General features: G+C 46.5%; 1 protein-coding gene across 1 annotated transcript; it reads left to right on the top strand.

Moving 5' to 3' along the window:
* Window positions 1-641: 641 nt before the first annotated feature.
* On the top strand, window positions 642-20,871 carry LOC144673877 (uncharacterized; the record flags this gene model as incomplete). The annotated part of the gene is made up of 7 exons (XM_078535514.1): window positions 642-835; window positions 5,208-5,416; window positions 6,158-6,254; window positions 9,726-9,858; window positions 14,493-14,604; window positions 17,833-17,903; window positions 20,085-20,871. Coding segments are annotated over 7 exons (1,340 nt in total), but the record flags the coding sequence as incomplete, so codon positions are not given.
* Window positions 20,872-21,008: the final 137 nt, after the last annotated feature.

Below are 21,008 nucleotides of genomic sequence, written 5' to 3'. Positions count from 1 at the left end.
CTAATCTGTTATTCTCAGTTTTGACCTTTTCAGTTGACCCCCCCCAGCCTCAACAGCTTTTTTAAGGGAGAGAGTTACAGATTTCTACTACTCTTTGTGTGAATTTCTTCTTGAATAGCCCTAACCCCCCCTAATGTATAGGTTATGCTTTCTTGTCCCGGACTCCACACACCAGAGGTGATAGGGTTTATCAAATCCTTTATTGATTTTAAATACCTCATTTAATTGATCACTAATTAATCTTCTATACTCAAGGGATTACAAGACTAGTCTATGCAACTTGTCTTTGTGATTTAACCCTTTTAGCCCCCAGTGTCATTCTAATGAATCTGTTGTTATAATCCCAATAGAGAACGATAACTTTTTACAAAGAAACGCATCCCCACACGCCAACTGAAAGAAAACCGCTGGACAACAGCTCACTTTTTTAAAACTTTTACTGTAACAAACCAACTAAAATCAACATTACTCAAACATTCATTAACAGGTGAGGATATTTCAAATAAGAAGGTAAATTTTGCTTTAAGTAGCCGATGCAGTAAATATGTGCCTCCAGTCGTTGCGAGCACTCGCATTACATCCCGCACTAATGTGGCATCATGTGTAGTCTCAGTCTTTCCAACTCAGCCTCTTTATTGTAGGATCTCTCACTTTCCAGCCAATCATTTTGGCTCTTGAGTTTGCAGTCGCCAGCGGCCCTATTCCATCCGAAGTCCTTGGCATGGTTACAACTGACGAGGTGCATGTTTACAAATCCTCTCTCACTTGGGCCACGACGGTCCTGATGGCACACAATCCCCAGAGACCTCCTCCTCCGAGCCCTTTAAACGGTCTGGTGAGCTCTGGCACATTACTTGCAGCAATAGGTATTGTCCAATCCACAATCCCTCGCTTCTCCCTGTCTTCAGGGTTCTGTCCTTTCCAACTGTGATACACACATGGTAACACAGTTTCTGCTCTATTCTCAGAGACCTGCTTCAACACCAGAATCGGTTCAAAGACTGCCGAACAGAAAACTGTTCCATCCGGAACATCTCTTTGCGTGAATTCCCAGTGTTCTGAACTGCCAAACTGTTAAAAAAAAATAGACTGACCCCACCCAATGCAATTAGCTTTCTATTTACCCTTCGCTTCTTAGCTCATAGAGTCATAGAGGTCTACAGCACAGAAAAAGGCCCTTCGGCCCATCAAGTCTGTGCCGGTCAAACAAGTACCTAACTATTCTAATCCCATTTTCCAGCACTAGACCCATAGCCTTGTATGCCATGGCATCGCAAGTGCACAAACAAATATTTCTTAAATGTTATGAGGGTTTCTGCCTCTATCACCCTTTCAGGCAGTGAGTTCCAGATTCCCACCACCCTCTGGGTGAAAAAATTCTTCCTCACATCCCCTCTAAACCTCCTGCCCCTTACCTTAAATCCATGCCCCCTGGTTATTGATCCCTCTACCAAGGGGAAAAGTTCCTTCCTTTCTATCCTATCTATGCCCCTCACAATTTTATGCACCTCAATCATGTCCCCCCCTCAATCTCCTCTGCTCCAGGGAAAATAATCCCAGTCTATCCAATCTCTCCTCATAACTAAAACTCTCCAGCCCAGGCAACATCCTGGTAAATCTCCTCTGCACTCTCTCTAGTGCAATCACATTCTTCCTATAATGCAGATTCCAGAACTGCACGTAATACTCTAGCTGTGGCCTAACCAGTGTTTTATACACTTCCAGCATAACCTCCCTGCTCTAATATTCTATGCCTCCGCTAATAAAGGCAAGTATCCCATTTGCCTTCTTAACCACCTTATCTACCTGTCCCGCTACCTTAAGGGACCGGTGGACATGCACACCAAGGTCCCTCTGATCCTCGGTACTTCCCAGGGTCCTACCATTCATCGTGTATTCCGTGCCTTGTTTGTCCTGCCCAAGTGCATCACCTCACACTTATCCCGATTAAATTCCATTTGCCACTGATCAGCCCATCTGATCAGCCATCTATATCCTCCTGTAATCTAAGGCTATCCTCTTCAGTATTTATCACCCCACCAATTTTCGTGTCATCCACTAACTTACTGATCAACCCTCCTATATTCAAGTCTAAATCGTTTATATATACCACAAACAGCAAGGGACCCAACACCGATCCCTGTGGAACCCCACTGGACACAGGCATCCAGTCACAAAAACACCCCTTGACCATCACCCTCTGCTTCCTGCCACTCAACCAATTCTGGATCCAATTTGCCAAATTGCCTTGGATCCCATGGGCTCTTACCTTTGTTATCAGTCCCCCATGTGGGGCCTTATCAAAAGCCTTGCTGAAGTCCAAGTAGACTACGTCAAATGCATTGCCCTCATCTACACACCTGGTCACCTCTTTGAAAAATTAAATCAAATTGGTCAGACATGACCTCCCCTTAACAAAACCATGCTGACTGTCCTTGATTAATCGCTGCCTCTCCAAGTGTAGATTAATTCTGTCCCTCAGAATTGCTTCTAATAGTTTCCCCACCACTGAGGCTAGACTGACTGGCCTGTTGTCCCCTAGCTTATCCCTTGCCCCCACTTCTTGAATAATTGTACCACATTGGCTGTCCTCCAGTCCTCTGGCACCTCTCCTGTGGCCAGAGAAGTACTGAAAATTATTGCCAGTGCCCCTGCTGTCTCCTTCCTTGCCTCACTCAGCAGCCTGGGATACATTTCATCCGGGCCTGGAGATTTATCTACTTTTAATCCTGCCAGACCACTTAGAACCTCCTCCCTTTCTTTGCTAATTTCTTTAATTATGTCACAGTCCTTCTGCCTGATTTCCATACCCACATCGTCCCTCTCACTTGTGAACACCTACACAAAGTATTCATTTAGAACCCTACTTATGTCTTCTGGGTCCACACACAAATTACCACTATGGTCCTTAATGGGCCCTACTCTTTCCCTAGTTATCCTCTTACTCTTAATATACTTGTAAAATAACTTTGGATTTTCCTTTATTTTACCTGCCAGTGTTTTTTCATGCCCCCTTTTTGCTCTCCTAATTTCCTTTTTAAGTTCCCTCCTACGCGTTCAATACTCCTCTAGGGCTTCCGCTGTTTTGAGCCCTCGGTATCTGCCATAAGCCTCCCTTTTTCTCTTTATCCAATCCTGTATATCCCTCGACATCCAGGGTTCCCTGGATTTGTTGGTGCCGCCCTTTATCTTTACTGGAATATGTTGGCCCTGTTACTCTCCCTATTTCCTTCCTGAATGAGTTGAATGAACAGGAGGTTCCATTCATCACATGACAACCCCAGGTCACATGGGTGTTTCTTGGAATGTAATGATGTCATAATCAGGAAACTAATTAACCATCTTTCAAAATACTCCCCAGCGCCATTTTCTTCTGAAAGGGACACCACACAAAAGAAAGTACAGACTTTCCCAGCAGGTGGACTCCCTCCTGCGGCGTGACTGAGAACTGAACACCGTTACTCCAAGGGAATTCTAACCAGAGCTCTGTGGATTGTAACATAAACGTTGCCTCTTTGAGTTCCAGCTCCATGGCAAAAAAGGGCCAAAATTCCATTCGCCTTTTTAATTTGTTTTTGTGTCTGCCCAGCTAGCTTTTAATGATTTCTGTACCCTCATCCCTAAATCCCCCTACTCCTCCACAACTCCTGGCTCAGTTAATTTGAACCCCAGCTGAACTCCTATCAGCGCTGGAGTGAATTTAAATTGCTGTTGCCCTTGGCATGTGTTAATTTTTATGCCAAGTTCCTAACTAACAAGGCATTAGAAACTGACCTGGTCTAGCCATATAAATACCGTGGCTGCAAGAGCAGGTCAGAGGCTTGGAATTCTGCAGCGAGTAACTCACCTCCTGACTCCCCAAAGCCTGTCCACCATCTACAAGGCACAAGTCAGGAGTGTAATGGAATGCTTCCCATTTGCCTGGATGAGTGCAGCTCCAACAACACCCAAGAAGCTTGACACCATCCAGGACAAAGCAGCCTGCTTGATTGGCATCACATCCACAAACATTCACTCCCTCCACCACCGACACACAGTAGCAGCAGTGTGTACCATCTACAAGATGCACTGCAGGAATTCACCAAGACTGCTTAGACACCACCTTCCAAACCCATGACCACTACCCTCTAGAAGGACAAGGACAGCAGATAGATGGGAACACCACCACCTGGAAGTTCCCCTCCAAGTCACTCACCATCCTGACTTGGAAATATATCACCGTTCCTTCACTGTCGCTGGGTCAAAATCCTGGAACTCCCTTCCTAACAGCACTGTGGGTGTACCTACACCACAGGAACTGCAGCGGTTCAAGAAGGCAGCTCACCACCACCTTCTCAAGGGCAACTAGGGATGGGCAATAAGTGCTGATTTAGCCAGTGACGCTTACATCCCATGAATGAATAATTTTAAAAAGGCCAAACATGCAGTACTGTGTGCAGTTTTGGTCAGCTTACCTAAGGAAGGACGTATTTGCCCTCGAGGGAGCGCAACAGCAGTTCATCGGTTTCCTGTGATGAAAGGATTGTCCAGTGAGGAGCGGTGGAGGAGATAGGGCCTGTATTCCCCAGAGTTCAGAGAAATGAGGGATGATCTCATTGAAAAATATAAAATTCTAAAGGAGTTTGACAGGGTAAATGTTGAAAAAATGTTTGAAGACTTTGGGAGTGGAATATTTACTCAAACACCTGTAAATAAAATAAGTAATGAGAGGAATTAGGCTTACCAATGCAAGGAACAAATTTTGCGTTGCAATAGAGCTAAGAGGTTTGAGCCCATAAATCCAGACGGACACTCCCACTGCAGTACTGAGGGAGTGCGCACTGTCAGAGGTGCCATCTTTTGGAAGAGATGTTAAACAGAGGGCCCCCTGGGTGCACCTGGCTGGAGAATCTAGATCACTGACTCTCAGCCTCAGAAGAAGGGGGTTGGCCATTTAAAACTGAGATGAATTAAAATTTCTTCACTCAGAGGGTTGTGAATCTTCGGAATCCTCTACCCCAGAGATCTGTTGTTGAGTATATTCAAGACAGAGATTGATAGGTTTTTGGGTGCAGGGGGAATTAAAGGATATGGGGATAGTGCAGGAAGATGGAGTTGACATAGAAAATCTGCCATAATCTTGTTGATTGGCGGAGTAAACTCAAGGGGCCAAATGCTCACTCCTGCTTCTATTTCTTATGCTGTTATGATATGTTCTCCCCTGTCAGGTGTACAAGTGTGTGGTGAAGAATTGCACACAGACATTTGTGAAGCTGGAGGAGTTTGTTGAACACATCAAGAACCACGATGATGAGATAACTTATCGCTGCCATCTCTGCAGTAAGATCTTCCCATCTTTGTACGAGTTGGGGGTGCACCAGTATTCTCACAACCTCTACCCCCAACAGGCGCCCAAGAAGTGCCCCACGTTTTACAGGTGAGCCAGCTACACCTTCCCGTCGTTAGATCCCATGTCCCGGGTTCCAGTGACTTCCCCCCCCGCCCCCCAACTGCACGTTTCTCCCCAAAGCTCACAGCTCATCATCAGGCTCCCGGGTTCTATCCTGTGAACTCTCCCTGCAGCCCTCACTGTCTTACAGCCGAGGTTTGTCTCACCATTGCCCACCCTTTTCAGGACTCAGAACTTGAAATTGTTCATCATCCTCTGGCTTCCCCACCCCACCTGCACACCACCCCCGCCGCCGCCCCAACCCGTCACATTCCCCCCACCTCCCTTTACTGTCCACAAAGTTGGAAACTTGTAACCTTGTCCCCTCACCACGGCTGAATCACTTCACTCCTGTGTCCTGCATCGTCAGTCTTAGTGCTGGATTTGGGAAATAAAACAACCCGGGAACAGGAGAGTGGAGTTGGTGCAGGGAGCAGCTGTGTAACTGATAGTCACTGTTAACGTTAAACAGAAAAACTTGCATTTGAATCAGGAGCCCGTGACATAACGATGAAATACTGACGTGTATTGAAATGTAGGAAATGCAACAGCCAATTGGCAAAGTGCAAGATGTCCCCAAACAGCAATGAGATAGAGACCATTATAACGACCACAGATAATCCATTTTAGTGATGGATAAATATTAGCCAGGACCAACATGGAGAACCTCGTCGCTGCACTTCAGGCATCCGAAAGCCTAATTCCTCCTCTTATTTATTTGGTTTACAGATGTTCCAGGTGTTTGAGTAAATATTCCACTCCCGAAGCCCTTGAGCATCACCTCCAGACAGCATCTCACAACTACCCCTGTCCACACTGTCAGAAGGTGAGTTACAGGTATTCTGTGTCAAACATCATCAAACAACCGGCCCTCAATGGGCATGTGGAGCCAAAGTGAAGGGATTTCATTCAACTAGCCTCCAGCCAGCGAGACTTTCCCTGAAACAGCTGCTGAGGGAAAATTGTCATTCAATTCCAAAGACTCACACAACTGTGGGCTGGGAGGAGAGAGCATCAATCCTAGAATGACTGGAGTGTCCTGACTAGACGCCTCATCCCTCTCATACCCTTCACACCGCCCTGCCTCATCCCTCACTTACCCCTCACTCCGCCCTGCCTCATCCCTCGCTTACCCCTCACACCGCCCTGCTGCACCCCTCACTTACCCCTCACACCGCCCTGCCTCATCCCTCGCTTACCCCTCACACCGCCCTGCCTCATCCCTCGCTTACCCCTCACACCGCCCTGCCTCATCCCTCACTTACCCCTCACACCGCCCTGCCTCATCCCTCGCTTACCCCTCACACCGCCCTGCCTCATCCCTCACTTACCCCTCACACCGCCCTGCCTCATCCCTCGCTTACCCCTCACACCGCCCTGCCTCATCCCTCACTTACCCCTCACTCCGCCCTGCCTCATCCCTCACTTACCCCTCACACCGCCCTGCCTCATCCCTCACTTACCCCTCACACCGCCCTGCCTCATCCCTCACCCCTCACACCGCCCTGCCTCATCCCTCACCCCTCACACCGCCCTGCCTCATCCCTCACACCGCCCTGCCTCATCCCTCACTTACCCCTCACACCGCCCTGCCTCATCCCTCGCTCACCCCTCACACCGCCCTGCCTCATCCCTCACTTACCCCTCACACCGCCCTGCCTCATCCCTCACCCCTCATACCGCCCTGCCTCATCCCTCACACCGCCCTGCCTCACCCCTCACTTACCCCTCACACCGCCCTGCCTCATCCCTCACCCCTCATACCGCCCTGCCTCATCCCTCACTTACCCCTCACACCGCCCTGCCTCATCCCTCACCCCTCATACCACCCTGCCTCATCCCTCACCTACCCCTCACATCGCCCTGCTGTATGTAATCTCCTGGGAAAGGAAAAAAAAAAACTCGGAGCCAATAAGGAATAAACTATTCCGGAAAATCTCCCCCCAATCCCTTCGAGCGGTGGGGAACAGTCTGGGAATCATGTGGATCAGGTGTTGTCAAGAACTTGTCATCTATAAGATGTAATGTCTACCTCAGTCCACCTGCCTCTCTAAGACGTGCAGCACCCACCGTAGCAGAGGGCAGTGTGGTCCAGCTCCTGTGTCTTGTATTGTTTTGCCTGGATGTATCCCTGATGTGCAGAACACTGTTCCTTCTGCTCTAATCGGCTGAAATTGGTAACATTGGTCAGAACGTGGAATGAAGAAAACGAAAGACTATTGGCCCCTAATCCCATCTCATTGTGGACTCTACTCCTTATGTTTACAGTCCTTTTTTAAAATTCATTATTAATGAGACTGGCTTCCTTGTTCCAGTTTTATTACTTAACTGAATTAAAATTCCCCCCACTTCCATGGTAAGAACATAAGAAATAGGAGCAGGGGGAGCTCATACAGCTTCTCGAGCTTGCTCCTCCATTCAATACAACCATGGCTGATCTCCAGCCTACACCTCATTTTCCCGCCCATTCTCCCCCCCCGCACCCTCTCCCACCCCCCTACCCCCTCGATTTCAAGAGACCAAAAATCTGTCTATCCCAGCCTTAAGCATACTTAACATTGGAGCATCTACAATCCTCTGGGGCAGAGAATTCCAAAGATTCACAACTCTGAGTGAAGAAATTTCTCCTCATCCCAGTATTAAATTCTAGTTCTAGATTCCCCAGCCAGGGGAACAACATGGGTGTCTGCCCTGTCAAGCTCTTCGTTGCCTAGATTTAAACTCATCTCTCTGGAGAATTAACCCAGACCTTTGGAGTATTGGTCCAATAACATTACCACTTTGCTGCCGACCCCCTCCATAAACATTCCTTGATCTCTGAAATTCAGAATGTCCATATGCATTTCATACACTGCAACAGTGACTACTCTTCAGAGTACTGAACTGATTTATAAAGTGTTTGGGGATATTCTGGGGATATGACAGGTGTTGTATAATCATACATTCCTTATTGTCTGTATATCCCTGAGAATCCTGGAAAACCAGCTTTCTGATGCAGAGCCCTGTGACTTGCATTGTTTGGGGTGATTACCATTGCAACGTTGTCTCTGGTTTAGCCGGGAGCCCCGGGGGCTCTTGGACATGGACAGTCGGAACAGGAGGAGACCATTCGGCCCCTTGAGCCAGCTCATCGATTAGATGTGGTTGATCTATATCAGAACTTCATTTACATACTATGGTTACATAACCCTTAATCCCCGTTCTCAACAAAACTCTATCAGCCTCAGTTTTGAAGTTTTCACTTGATTCCTAACCTCAACCGCTTTTTGGCGGAGAAAATTCCAGAATTCCACTGCTGTTTGTGTGAAAAATCTCTTCTTGATATTGCCCTGGAATGGCATGGCTTTAATTTGAAGATTATGCCCCTTGTTTTAGACCCATTTCCACCCCCCCTCCCCCCTTCACCTCCCCCCCACCCCCCACATCAGACTCGCTGAGTAAGTCAGTAATAAAGGCCATGGTTGAGTTGAATGATGATCAGAGACGGGGGCTTAGTCCTGCACCACCCTGCTCTCATGCCCACGTGTCCATCCTTGGCCTGCTGCAATGTTCCAGTGAAGCTCAACGCAAACTGGAGGAACAGCAGCTCATCTTCCGATTAGGCACTTTACAGCCTTCCGGACTTAACATTGAGTTCAACAACTTCAGACCATGAACTCTCTCTCCTCCAGTCCCCACCCCCTTTATGATCCCACCCCTCTTTTTTCAATATTCATTTTAATTTTTCCCACACTTATTTTTATTATTATTATTTAAATTTATTTCCATTTTTATTCACTGTTTCATCCCCAGCTTTTAGCCTTTTCGATCTTTTTTCCCACCACCATCCCCTCCCCCTCCCCCACCCCCACTAGGGCCACCTGTCACTCTCCAGAGCGCTTACCCTGGTCCTGCCATTATCACATTCTGCTTTCCACTCTTAATGTCACCATTAGCACCTCCTTTAGCCAGCATCACCACTATTAACAACCCTTTGACCTTTTGTTTATGACACCTTTCGCAATCTCTCCTTTGCCTCCACCTATCACTGGCCTTCTATCCAGCTTCACCTGTCCCACCCCCCCCTTAAACAGTATATATTTCACCACATTTTTATTTTTCTTTAACTCTGAAGAAGAGTCATACGGACTCGAAACGTTAACTCTGTCTTTCTCTCCACAGATGCTGTCAGACCTGCTGAGTTTTTCCAGCATTTTCTGTTTTTGTTTCAGATTTCCAGCATCCGCAGTATTTTGCCTTTAGCTTAGTAAGTGCCGTTCCTTCATCAACCCTTTTCAAACATGCTGTGTGTTTACAGGTCTTCCCAAGTGAGAGGTATCTGCGGAGACATCTCCCTGTGCATGGTGGAGGGGGCGTATTCAAGTGTCAGATATGTAAAAAGTCATTCAAAACTGAACACTATCTCAAACTTCACCTCCTCATTCATTCTGGTAAGTGCATGGCACCTTCTGTCCTGGCAATTTAATTTAAAGTTTGCTGCGTCGTTTTAAAAACTTTGCACTGATTGGTTGAATAGACTTCAGTTACAGAACTTAGGTATTGCTGAAAAAAAGGGACATTTTTTGCCGAAGCCTTTCATTTTACACTCATCAGGATCATTTGCAAGAATACCAAATGGGAAGGCAACAACAATTTATACTATATGAGAAGAGAGTGCTGATTGGTTGGCTGTATGTCTCACAGTCTTGGGCATTGGGCTGTTCTTTGGCCCTGATTCTTCACTCACCTACTTCCACTTTTGTAACATCTCCTGTCTCCGTCCCACATCAACTCATCTGCTGCTGAAACCCCTACCTACGCCTTTCTAGACTCTGGACTTGACTATCCCAACGTTCTCCTGTTCAGCTTCCAACCTTTCTACCCTACATATGCTTGAGCTCGTCCAAAACTCTGTTGCCCGTATCCTAAATCGCACCAAGTCCTTGTTCACCCCTCACCCCTGTACTCGCTGACTTACCTTGGTTCCGGTCCAGCAACAACTCCATTTTGAAAATTCTCATCCTTGTTTTCAAATCATTCCATGGCTTCACCCCTCCCTATCTCTGGAACCTCCTCCAACCCCACAACCCCTCCCAACATATCTGCACCCCTCTAATTCTAGCCTCTTGTGTAATCTCAGTTTTCTTTGTATTTCTTTCTATTGGTGACTATGCTTTCAGCTGCTAAGACCCTAAGCTCTGGAATTCCCTCTGTAAACATCTCTGCCTCTTCACCTCTCTCTCTCTCTTCCTTTAAGACACTTCTTAAAACCTGCCCCTTTTGACCGAGCTCATGTCCTAATATCTCTTTATGTGGCTCAGTGTCAAATTTTGTTTGCTAATCCTCATCTGAAGCACCTTGGAAAGTTTTTGTCCAAGTTGAAAGCTGCGTTAATGCAAGTAGTTGTTTCCTTTGTTATTCCCGGAGACCTAAGGGTTAATATTCAAGCTTCCTTGTATCTTGAAGCAACAAACTTTCCAAGATAACAAGGATAGCTTCTAAGTACCGTGAGGGGAAAGCACTGACTTGTCTTTTGATTTTAATGTTAGAGTGATATATACAAGAGTTGCATGTGCGATGGAATATGTTACAGTAATGATGCCAGAGTGATTAAGGTGTAACTTTATTGGCTGGTGTAGCAAACATACACTGAGGAGTCCATGAACTATGGTATGGAAATATTGTCATCCTAGACCAGACCCCCAAGTTCTTGGTAAGATCCAGTTAGGGCCCAATAAGGTTTTATTTAAAGTAGACAAAGTTTGAGATTCAAGGCACTTACTCAGTGAAGAAAACCACAAGATTTCACCTGCTTTGAACAACAAAAATAAACTTTATTGTACAAGGTCAGAAAGATAAAAAGATTTAAAATATCTATCTTATTAACCCTGAGTGTTAGAGTTTATGGGGTACATGTGAAGTAAGAGACAAACTGTGGTCAAATACACCATACTGCACAAAAAATGGCAGATGCAGCCAAGACAGAGTCCATGGATTTCTCAACAATCCACCCAAACGTCAGTAAACACTGAATCAGTCAATCTGATTGATACTCTGTCTCTCTCATGAGGGATTCCAGTCTTCACCTTCAATGATCTCAATTGAAATTCTCTTCACAAGTTGCTCCAACTCGGGCATCACCAACGATGGCCCACCTCGCAGGGTTTCAATCTCGTCCTTCGCGATTCCGTTCCCCTGGATTCCCGAGTCTGTGCTCAAGCACCAACTCGTAAGCATAACTTCAGCTCTTTAGCCCCGCTGAGCAGAACACTCCTGCTGTAAAGGGGCACCTTTGTCCTGACGGACCGCAGCACGGAGTCACCAACCTTCTCCTGCCGCCATGAATCTTCAGGGCTCCTCCTGAGCCCTCTTCATTTAAAGTCTGCTAACTGTAGCCCTCTTCCTGCTTGGAGCCCCTTTCTCTGCTCCTCTCTTTTCAACTTAATTGGCACCTCTTCCTGTTCCTTTCCCCCTCTCTGGGACTGTTCTTTTGGGACCTCTTCTGGCCTCAGGACCCAGGTTTTTACCCTGTTTTCCTTCACACGCTGGTGCGCGAGACCCAAAGAACCTAATGTTGAACTGAGCATGTGCAGCCTGCTCCCTGTCCGCGCATGCCCGGAAACTCATGTCTGCCGGGATTTGGAATTCCCAACTCTGTTCTCGGCTACAAGGTAAGTCCGGCTTTCGTAAGGCTGTTAATAAAGCCTCTTCAAAGAATTTAAGAACAGTTAAGTCAGGAAACCTTGTTTGACAGCGGTAATTTTGAAATAAGTAACCTCAGCCATTTATGGAAATAGACTGTTCTCAAAGAATTTGGGAACAGAGGCTTCATCGGGTCTTAACTGTGACTTGGAGATCTCTGCACTCTTCTAATTCTGGCCTCTTGACCATCCTCGATGTCAGTCACTCCATCTTTGGTGATTGACTGTGCCTTCAGCTGCCGAAATGCCAACCTCCGGAATTCCTTCTGTAAAGCGCTCCACCCCCCTACCCTGCTTTCCACCTTCAAACTGACCTCTTTAACCAAGCAAGACAAATTTTGTGAAGTGCCGTGGATGTTTAATTATATTAAACGAGCTACATAAATACAAGTTGTTGTTGTTGTGACATGCACCTTCAATGTAGGCAGAATATGGTGTCGAAGAGGGAATGTTCTTTAAAGGACTGGAAGGATAGAACTGGAAATCTGAACGTACCTCTCTGCGTACAGATTGATCATCCATTCTAGATATCCATAAAGTCTGCCACCATCGTGTGTCTGGTGCTAACTTAGAACCAGTCATAGTGAACCCGAGGAAGGAGGTTGATTAATGATGGTGACCATTTGCATACAGACTGGGTGATGGTAGGTTTTTACCTACTGTCCAGTGGCGATGGGGAGGATGTCCTTGGATTTGAGGTTAAGGGCCAATAGAATGAAGTCCCCCTGGGGATCCAGTGTGGAATGTGCTTGGTCAGTCGAACCTGGTGATGCTGTGGAGACTGACAGCATCTTTGCGAACTGGCCTGGGGTAGAAAGGGCGGTAATGTGAGAAATGTAAATATTGCACTGGTACAGCTGGATGTGGCCTTTCTGGGGTAAAGGTTGGGGGGGCGTGGTGGTGGTTAAAAGTCATTATCAGCGCACTTGAAGGGCAGTTTTATTCTGTATCACAACAGTCCTGTGCTTCCGCTGGGAGCACTTTGTGTGGCACCAAATGCAACAGAAGCCTTCCTTCCTTTTCGTCTAATAGGACACACAGGTTCATCCACAAAAAAGCCCTTATGACCCTGTACAATTATTGATCGATACCAGATCTGGGTTTGTAATGTTAGGCAAGATGCATTGAGTAACCTTTAACCCTTCACGCGCACACACGGCAGTGTTGGCCGCCCACCCCCCGCCCCAAGCGCAACATCGGCCGCGGTGCCGTCTTCAGGTGAACTATTAAAGCGAGACCTGTCTGCTCCCTTGTGATGGTAAAAGATTCCCTGGCGTTATTTTGAAGACGAGCAGGGGAATTCTCCCCAGGCGTCCTGACTGGCTACTTTATCACATTGTTGTTTTTGGGACTTTGCTGGGCTTGAATTGGCTGCCTCCATCCCTACATTACAGTGGTGACTTTGTGTGGGGTGCTTTGGAATATTGTGACGTTTTAACAAAATCGCAACCTGACTGTTTCTCGCTGTTAATCTTGAAACTATGAGACAGTTATAGTAAATTGATGGCTGTAAGAAGTGACTAACGCAATCTGTTTTTATATAAAAACAACAATTACAATACCTTTGGGATGGGAATCTGCTTATTGTAAATACAGGACCCTAGAGATGAGCAATAGCAGAGCTGTTTACTATGTACATTTTATAAATGAATATTTATAACTCCCAACGGTACTGAAATTTTATTTATATTTCACAGCACAATATTTATTAAGAGCTGTTAAATCATTTTGGTATCACCAAGTATTGTTCATCCAGAAATATAATCCAATGAAATTCTCTTGGTGGTTTACTCAGTCATGAGCTGAGATTTTCACGACAGAAGTTCAAAGTTCAACCCTGGTCTGTGTTTCTTTTTAAGTTTACTCATCCGCAGACATGGGCATTGTTGGCTAGGATTTATTTACTGCCCATCTCTAAGTGCCCTTGTGAAGGTGGTGGTGAGCTGCCTTCCTGAACTGCTGCAGTCCATGTGGTGTTGCTACACCCACAGGGCTGTTAGGGAGGGAGTTCCAGTGACAGTGAAGGAACGGCGATATATTTCCAAGTCAGGATAGCGGAGGGGAACTTGCAGGTGGTGCTGTTACTACGTCTCTTCCGTCTTTGTCCTTCTAGACGGTAGCAGTCATGGGTTTGGAAGATGCTGTCGATGGAGCCTTGGTGAGTTGCTGCAGTGCATCTTGTAGATGGTACACACGCTGCTGCTACTGTGCGTCGGTGGTGGAGGGAGTGAACATTTAAGGTGGTGGATGGGTTGCTTCTTCAGTGTTGTTAGAGCTGCAGTCAGCCAGCCAGCCAGCCAAGTGGAGCGCGACCTCAGTGACCCCTGTCTTATCCTTCGGAGACTGCTTCATTTTATTCCTTTTTTTTTGTTGTTTTTGAACAGGTGAAAAGCCATTTAAGTGCACGTTGTGTTCAGCAGCATTTAATCGCAAAGATAAAGTGAAGAGGCACATGCTAACCCATGACCCCGTCAAGAAATTCAAGTGCCCTTTCAGGTAGGTTTCCCTTCATTGCGGATCTTCAAGCACAGGAGGCCATTCGGCCCAGCGTGCCTGTGCCAGCTCGTTGAAAGTGGCTAGTCCTCTCAGCTGGCAGAGAAACATTTCTCACTGTAGTTAGGTGAGGTGGGTGAAAGGATTATTCTCTCTTCCTTGGTAATGAACTATCCGGTGCCTCTGAGGATGGAAGTATCAGAACAGTAAAGTTTAGTAAGAATGATTATTTTGATTATTGTTGAAAAGAGAGACATGTCGCCAAAGCTTTTCATCTTGCACTCATCAGGACAAATGCAAGAATGCCAAATTTCAAACAATCACAACGATTTATACTACTGGGGAAAAGGGAAGGGTGCTGATTGGTTGGCAAGTCGACTCTGATTGGCTGAGGCGTTGCCATGGGGAAAGTAACAGGGAACTATAGGGTCCCCAAGTTCCCGGGTAATTCAAAAAAGGTGCAAAGCTTGAACATATTCCATTTGTTTGCTGAGAACATGCATATACATCACTTCTAGCAAGCGTAAGTGAGCCATGTTACCAGCCAGTTACAAATTATTTTGAGACCTAATAACCCAGAGAGAGGATGTCAAATCCCATTACGGGAAATTGAGAACTTGAATTCAATTTAATAAATCTGTAAGTAAAATACCAGCGTCAGTAAAAGTGATTGCAAAGCTGCTTCATTGTCGTAAAAATCCAACTGGACTTCCCCAGTCTGGCCTACATGTGACCCCTGTCCCAAACCAACTCTTTTTGAAGTAGCCTAGCAAGATATTCAGTTGTGTCACCAGCTTTTCAGGAACAGGAGGAGGCCATTCACCCCCTTCAGCCTGTTGCACCTGATCATTGAGATCATGGCTCATCTCCGGTTTAACTCCACACACCAGCCTTTGCCCCATCTTCCTTAATACCTTTGAATAACAGAAACCTATAAATCTTAGCTTTAAAATGAACAATTGGCCCTGCACAGATAGAAGGTGTAAACTATGATAGACAGGAAAAACCCTCTGGTCTCATCCACTCTCTTGCCTACAACTACATTGTAGAAGAGTGTTCCAAACTTAAACAGTACTCTGTGTGTATTAGTGTCCCTTAATTGGAGATGGACAATAAATGTCAGCCCTGTCAGTGAACTGTACCTCCCGAGAATGAGATTGTTTGAGCAGCCTATCTACCGGCACTGCCTGTTGAAGCAGCAATGGTCCCTTTTTCTCATGGGCAGGGGCCATGTTTGGACCTGGGAACCCGGAGACTGAATGTGCCTCAGGGTCTTATTCCCCAGCCTCAGGGAAACAGTGCCCAGGGAGTAACCGCCAAAGGCCATTCTGTTTGCATCTCGACCCCTTCTCTTCCCCCTCGCCTGGATTATCCCTTAGGAATCTGTCCCAAGTTCTGAATGCCAGACGACACATTGGGAGTTGGGTCTTCTTCCCACTGTCCCCCCAATAAACTGGACCATTAGGCTTTTCAACTAAATAAGGGAGGCCAAGGGGTCACAATTTCAAGCTTTGTAAAAGCTAGAACTGTGTTCGCTGTCAGGAGGTGGGTCTTTTCCCAGAGAATAATGGACCTGTGGAACAGGCTGCCGGCTTAACGCAGTGACCACCGATTTGCTGAACTGATTCAGACAAGAGTTGGACATGTTTCTGGCTGGAGTGAAGATCACCCTGTTCTTGAATTAGATACTGGACAACATCAAACAGGGTCAAAGTGATCTCCCGGATTAATTTTGATACTTAAAGGGACTCGGAGATGAATTTCCCAGATGTTTATTCCCGGAATTGACTCCGATTTTTTATCAGGTTTTCCACCTCACCCAGGAGACCACCAGGTTTTAGCTGGGGTGGGGAGTGTAGATATTATGATGCATAAGGGATCACAATTGTAGGGGAAAACCTGGATGGGACCAGAGGGTCTTTTAGCACCTAAATATAGTGTTCCAGACTTTTTTTTAAAAATCATTCATGGAATGTGGGCCATTGCTGACTAGGCCAACATTTATTACCCATCCCTAATTGCCCTTTTTCAGAGGGCATTTAAGAGCCAACCACGTTGCTGTGGGTCTGGAGTCACATGTAGGCCAGACCAGGTAAGGACAGCAGATTTCCTTCCCTAAAGGACATTAGTGAACCAGATGGGTTTTTACAACAATCGACAATGGTTTCATGGTCATCATTAGACTTCTGATTCCAGAATTTTATTGAATTCATTCCACTATCTGCTGTGGCAGGATTCGAACCCTGGTCCGCAGAGCATTACCCTGATTACTAGTCCAGCGCCAATACCACTACACTATCACCTACCCTAGGATAGCCTTGTGGCTTTGCTGAGGAGCATTAGATTGCCCATCACTGATAATAACCTCCTACATGGTGTGATGTCAGTTTGATGTGCCCCATAACTGCCTGAAAAGAGAGAAATGCCTTCTGAAGAATTAAAGCATAAATAATTAAATTGACTGCACGTGAATCATCTGAAGCATCCATCTTTTATGTTTGGGCGGCATTTTCCGCACCCGCCCACCGCCGGGATCTTCTGGTCCCGCCACAACTCACTGGGCTTCTGGCCGGGACACAGCCTCACCCTCAGAGGGTCGTGCCCACGACAAGGCTGGAAAATCCCGGCCTTTGTGTAGTAACTTTCCTGGTGCCAAACGTCTCAAGCGATTGGTCAGTATTGACCAATAGCTGTTCCATCCCAAGTGATTGGTCAATATTGACCAATAGCTGTTCCATCCCGTGTGATTGGTCAATATTGACCAATAGCTGTTCCATCCCAAGTGATTGGTCAATATTGACCAATAGCTGTTCCATCCCAAGTGATTGGCCAGTATTGACCAATAGCACTTCCATCCCAATTGATTGGTCAGTGTTGACCAATAGCACTTCCAACCCACGTGATTGGTCAGTGTTGACCAATAGCTGTTCCATCCCAAGTGATTGGTCAGTGTTGACCAATAGCTGTTCCATCCCAAGTGATTGGTCAGTGTTGGCCAATAGCTGTTCCATCCCAAGTGATTGGTCAGTGTTGGCCAATAGCTGTTCCATCCCAAGTGACTAGTCAGTATTGGCCAATAGCTGTTCTGTCCCAAGTGATTGGTCAGTATTGACCAATAGCTGTTCCTTCCCAAGTGACTGGTCAGTATTGGCCAATAGCAGTTTATAAATATGGCACTGTAATGTATGAATGAACGATTGGGTTATTCTCTCTGCTTTGTATCATTCACAGGGTACACTCGGGTTGTACAAAAGAATTCAATAGACCTGACAAGCTGAAGGCTCATATAATTGCCCACTCAGGTAGGTGAGGGGAAAGCATTATTCATGTTTCCCAATCGCAAGATATTCAGTTGTGTCACCAGCTTTTCAGGAACAGAAGGAGGCCATTCATCCCCTTCAGCCTGTTGCACCTGATCATTGAGATCATGGCTCATCTCCGGTTTAACTCCACACACCAGCCTTTGCCCCATCTTCCTTAATACCTTTGAATAACAGAAACCTATAAATCTTAGCTTTAAAATGAACAATTAGCCCAGCACAGATAGACAGGAAAAACCCTCTGGTCTCATCCACTCTCTTGCCTACAAGTTAATTTTTGTCTTTGTGAGCATGTCAGTGTCACATGTTCCTTCAGCACTGTGGATGTACCCACACCACATGGGCTGCAGCAGTTCAAGAAGGCAGCTCACCACCCACCTGCTCAAGGGCAATTATGGTTGGGCAATAAATGCTGGCCCAGCCAGCGAAGCCCACATCCCGTGAATGAATTAAAAAAAATCCTCCCTGTCTCGATTCAAGAAGGAATTGAGTGACGGAGATTAGTGAATGTGTGACCTTGTTCAAAGTGTTTCAAATTAACACGACAAAGAATTTTGATCAAAACAGATAATTTCCGCACTCTCTTCACCTCCGCATCCCCCCCCAACCCTCCCACCCTTTATCTCCTGCAGTCCCTACCCCTTTGCTGCAGATTCGTGCTGTGGGACCAGAGTTTAGGTGTTTATTCGCCCCTTCTGACTTTCCCAGCCTGCAGAGCCAGGGCTGTAGTCGACCCTTGCAGGTCAGGTCAAGGGAAATGGAATAATCGGCCATGATTCCTGCTGTAGATCACTAGACTCGACTGGATACAATGCTTGTCTGGCGGCTTGAACAAGGACAATATTGGGGTATGACTGTGAATACCCTCTTGGGTCAAATTGCCTGCCAACACGTGCTGTCTGAGATCCAAAATATAAAGAATAGACACTTGTTTGAGACATCAGAGGGTAACTGCAGAAAGTTCCAGCATGAATTGCCAACACTAGCACATAGTACTAACTGAAGGGAGGAGAGGCAGAAGAGGTGCACAGTTGGGTACATTGATTTGGTGAGATGTCAGGTCGGTGGTGTTGGGATCAATCAAGAGAGAAGGGATTGAGCTTAATGGACTTTTCCTGTTCTTATACTCTTATTATGCAATAGATAAGGAAGCCATTCTGCCCATCATGCCTGTGCCAGCTCTTTGAAAGTACTATCCAATTATTTTCCTCCCCTCCTCTTTCCCCGCAGCACTGCAAATGTTTCCTCTTCATGTATTTATCTGATGGGCTTTGAAAGTTACTGTAGAATCTACTTCCACCGACCTTTCAGGCAGCACATTCCAGATCATCAGGACTTGTAGTCTAGTGTGAAAGGGAGAATTCTTCTCATTCTCTCCTCTCCTGGTTCTTTTGCAAATCCCCTGACGTGGTTAGGAGTTAGTCATAGAATTGACAGCTGGGTCTGTGCTAGCGTGTATGGAAATTCAGGAGAAACCGAGGAGAGTGGTTAGAATATGAAGCTCGAAGTAATGGTTAAGTTGAATAACGGATACAATTAGCAGAAGCTAAATAAACGTTGGGGGGTGGGGGTGGAGAGAAGGCCCATGTACAGCATAGGGCTGAATGGCCTTTGTCTGTGGTGCAGACTCAATGTATAGGCACAGGAGGAGGCCATTCATTCCCTCCAGCCTAGTAGCGCTATTCAGTGAGATTGTGGCCGATCCGTCTTTTAATTCCGACCAGCTCCAAATCCCTTTTTTTCATATCCTTATATAATAAAAAAAATCTCTTGACCTTTAGAATTGAGGTTTTTATTTGAGCTGGCGTTAACTGCATTGTGTGGGAGAGAGCTCCATGTTTCTACCACCCTTTGTGTGAAGCAAATGTTTCCGAACTTCTCTCCTGAATGGTCACACTCTGGCTTTTTAAGGTCACGTCCCTTTGTCCAAAACTCCCCCCCCCCAGCAAGGGAAAAAGTTTCTCCCTCTGCGTGTGTGTGTGTAACCCGTCAATTCCTTTCAAGATCCTGAAAAAAAAACCTTCAATCAAATTGCCACTTGCCTTGCGCAATGTGTGTTGCCGTTTTTAATGCTTTGTCAGCAGCTTATGGGCCCTGTTTCATTTTGGGATTGCTTTCTTGTATTGATGGGAGCTTTTTTAATTACTTTTTTTTTGGCTGCAGGAATCAAACCGTACAAGTGCCAGTATTGCAGCAAGAGCTTTAGCCGGCGGGCCCACATGATGGAACACCAGCACTCGCACACAGACACCTACACCATTCGCTGCGGCCCGTGCGGGAAAGGCTTCACCCGTGAGAAGTACCTCAAGCAGCACCGGTGTGGGCTCTTCGCCGGGCGAGGGGAGGAGCGGCAGGTGAGGAAGAGGCGCTGCGGGGCCCGCAGGGGGCCGTACAAGCCCAAGAGGGCCACGGTGGGGAGCCGCCCGGCTCCGGGGGCACTGAGGCAAGAGGCCGAAGAGCAGCTGCAGCAGCAGCAGCAGCCGCCGCCGCCGAGGGCCGGGGGGCGCGAGGAGGAGGAGGAGCACGTCATCGTCCTGTCCGAATCGGAAGACGCGAGCGCCACCGGCAACGCCGGTCAGACCTGGCTGACCGTCTCGGCGCCAGCGAGTGCCGGCTTGACTGAGCTGCCCACCAGCCAAGGCGTCACCATGGTTACAGTTCCAGTTTACATCCAAGCCTCGGATTAAAGAGACTTAATCACTACAGCAAAGACTTTTTTTTTATATATATTAAAAAAATATATATATATATATATATAAAACTATCGATGATAGACTTTGACTGAGAGAAACTGGTAAAAAGGTATCTTGTTATCTTTTCATCCTGGCATCCTTTGCATAGAGTTACACAAACAAAGCTGGTTTTATTACAGCAGGACTAAATCGCCGTGTGCAATGACCTTCCTTCCAATCACAAATAAAAGACACTTTTCCAATAAAAGTAAAAAAAACCTCCTTCTCTCAGGTCATTTGTTTGCGGCTGATGGGAACAGGAAGTTACGAAGGGTTGCAGTGTGTTTTGGGGGCTAAACTCTTGACGGTTCGATGTGACAAAGCGTGAAAGTCATCCGCTTTGGATCCCAGAAAG

Source organism: Cetorhinus maximus, unplaced genomic scaffold (assembly GCF_964194155.1).
Source record: "Cetorhinus maximus unplaced genomic scaffold, sCetMax3.hap1.1 HAP1_SCAFFOLD_502, whole genome shotgun sequence".
In the NCBI taxonomy this organism is placed as follows: domain Eukaryota; kingdom Metazoa; phylum Chordata; class Chondrichthyes; order Lamniformes; family Cetorhinidae; genus Cetorhinus; species Cetorhinus maximus.
The sequence above is the reverse complement of the archived record's forward strand: the minus strand, read 5'-3'. Positions and strand labels throughout refer to the sequence as shown.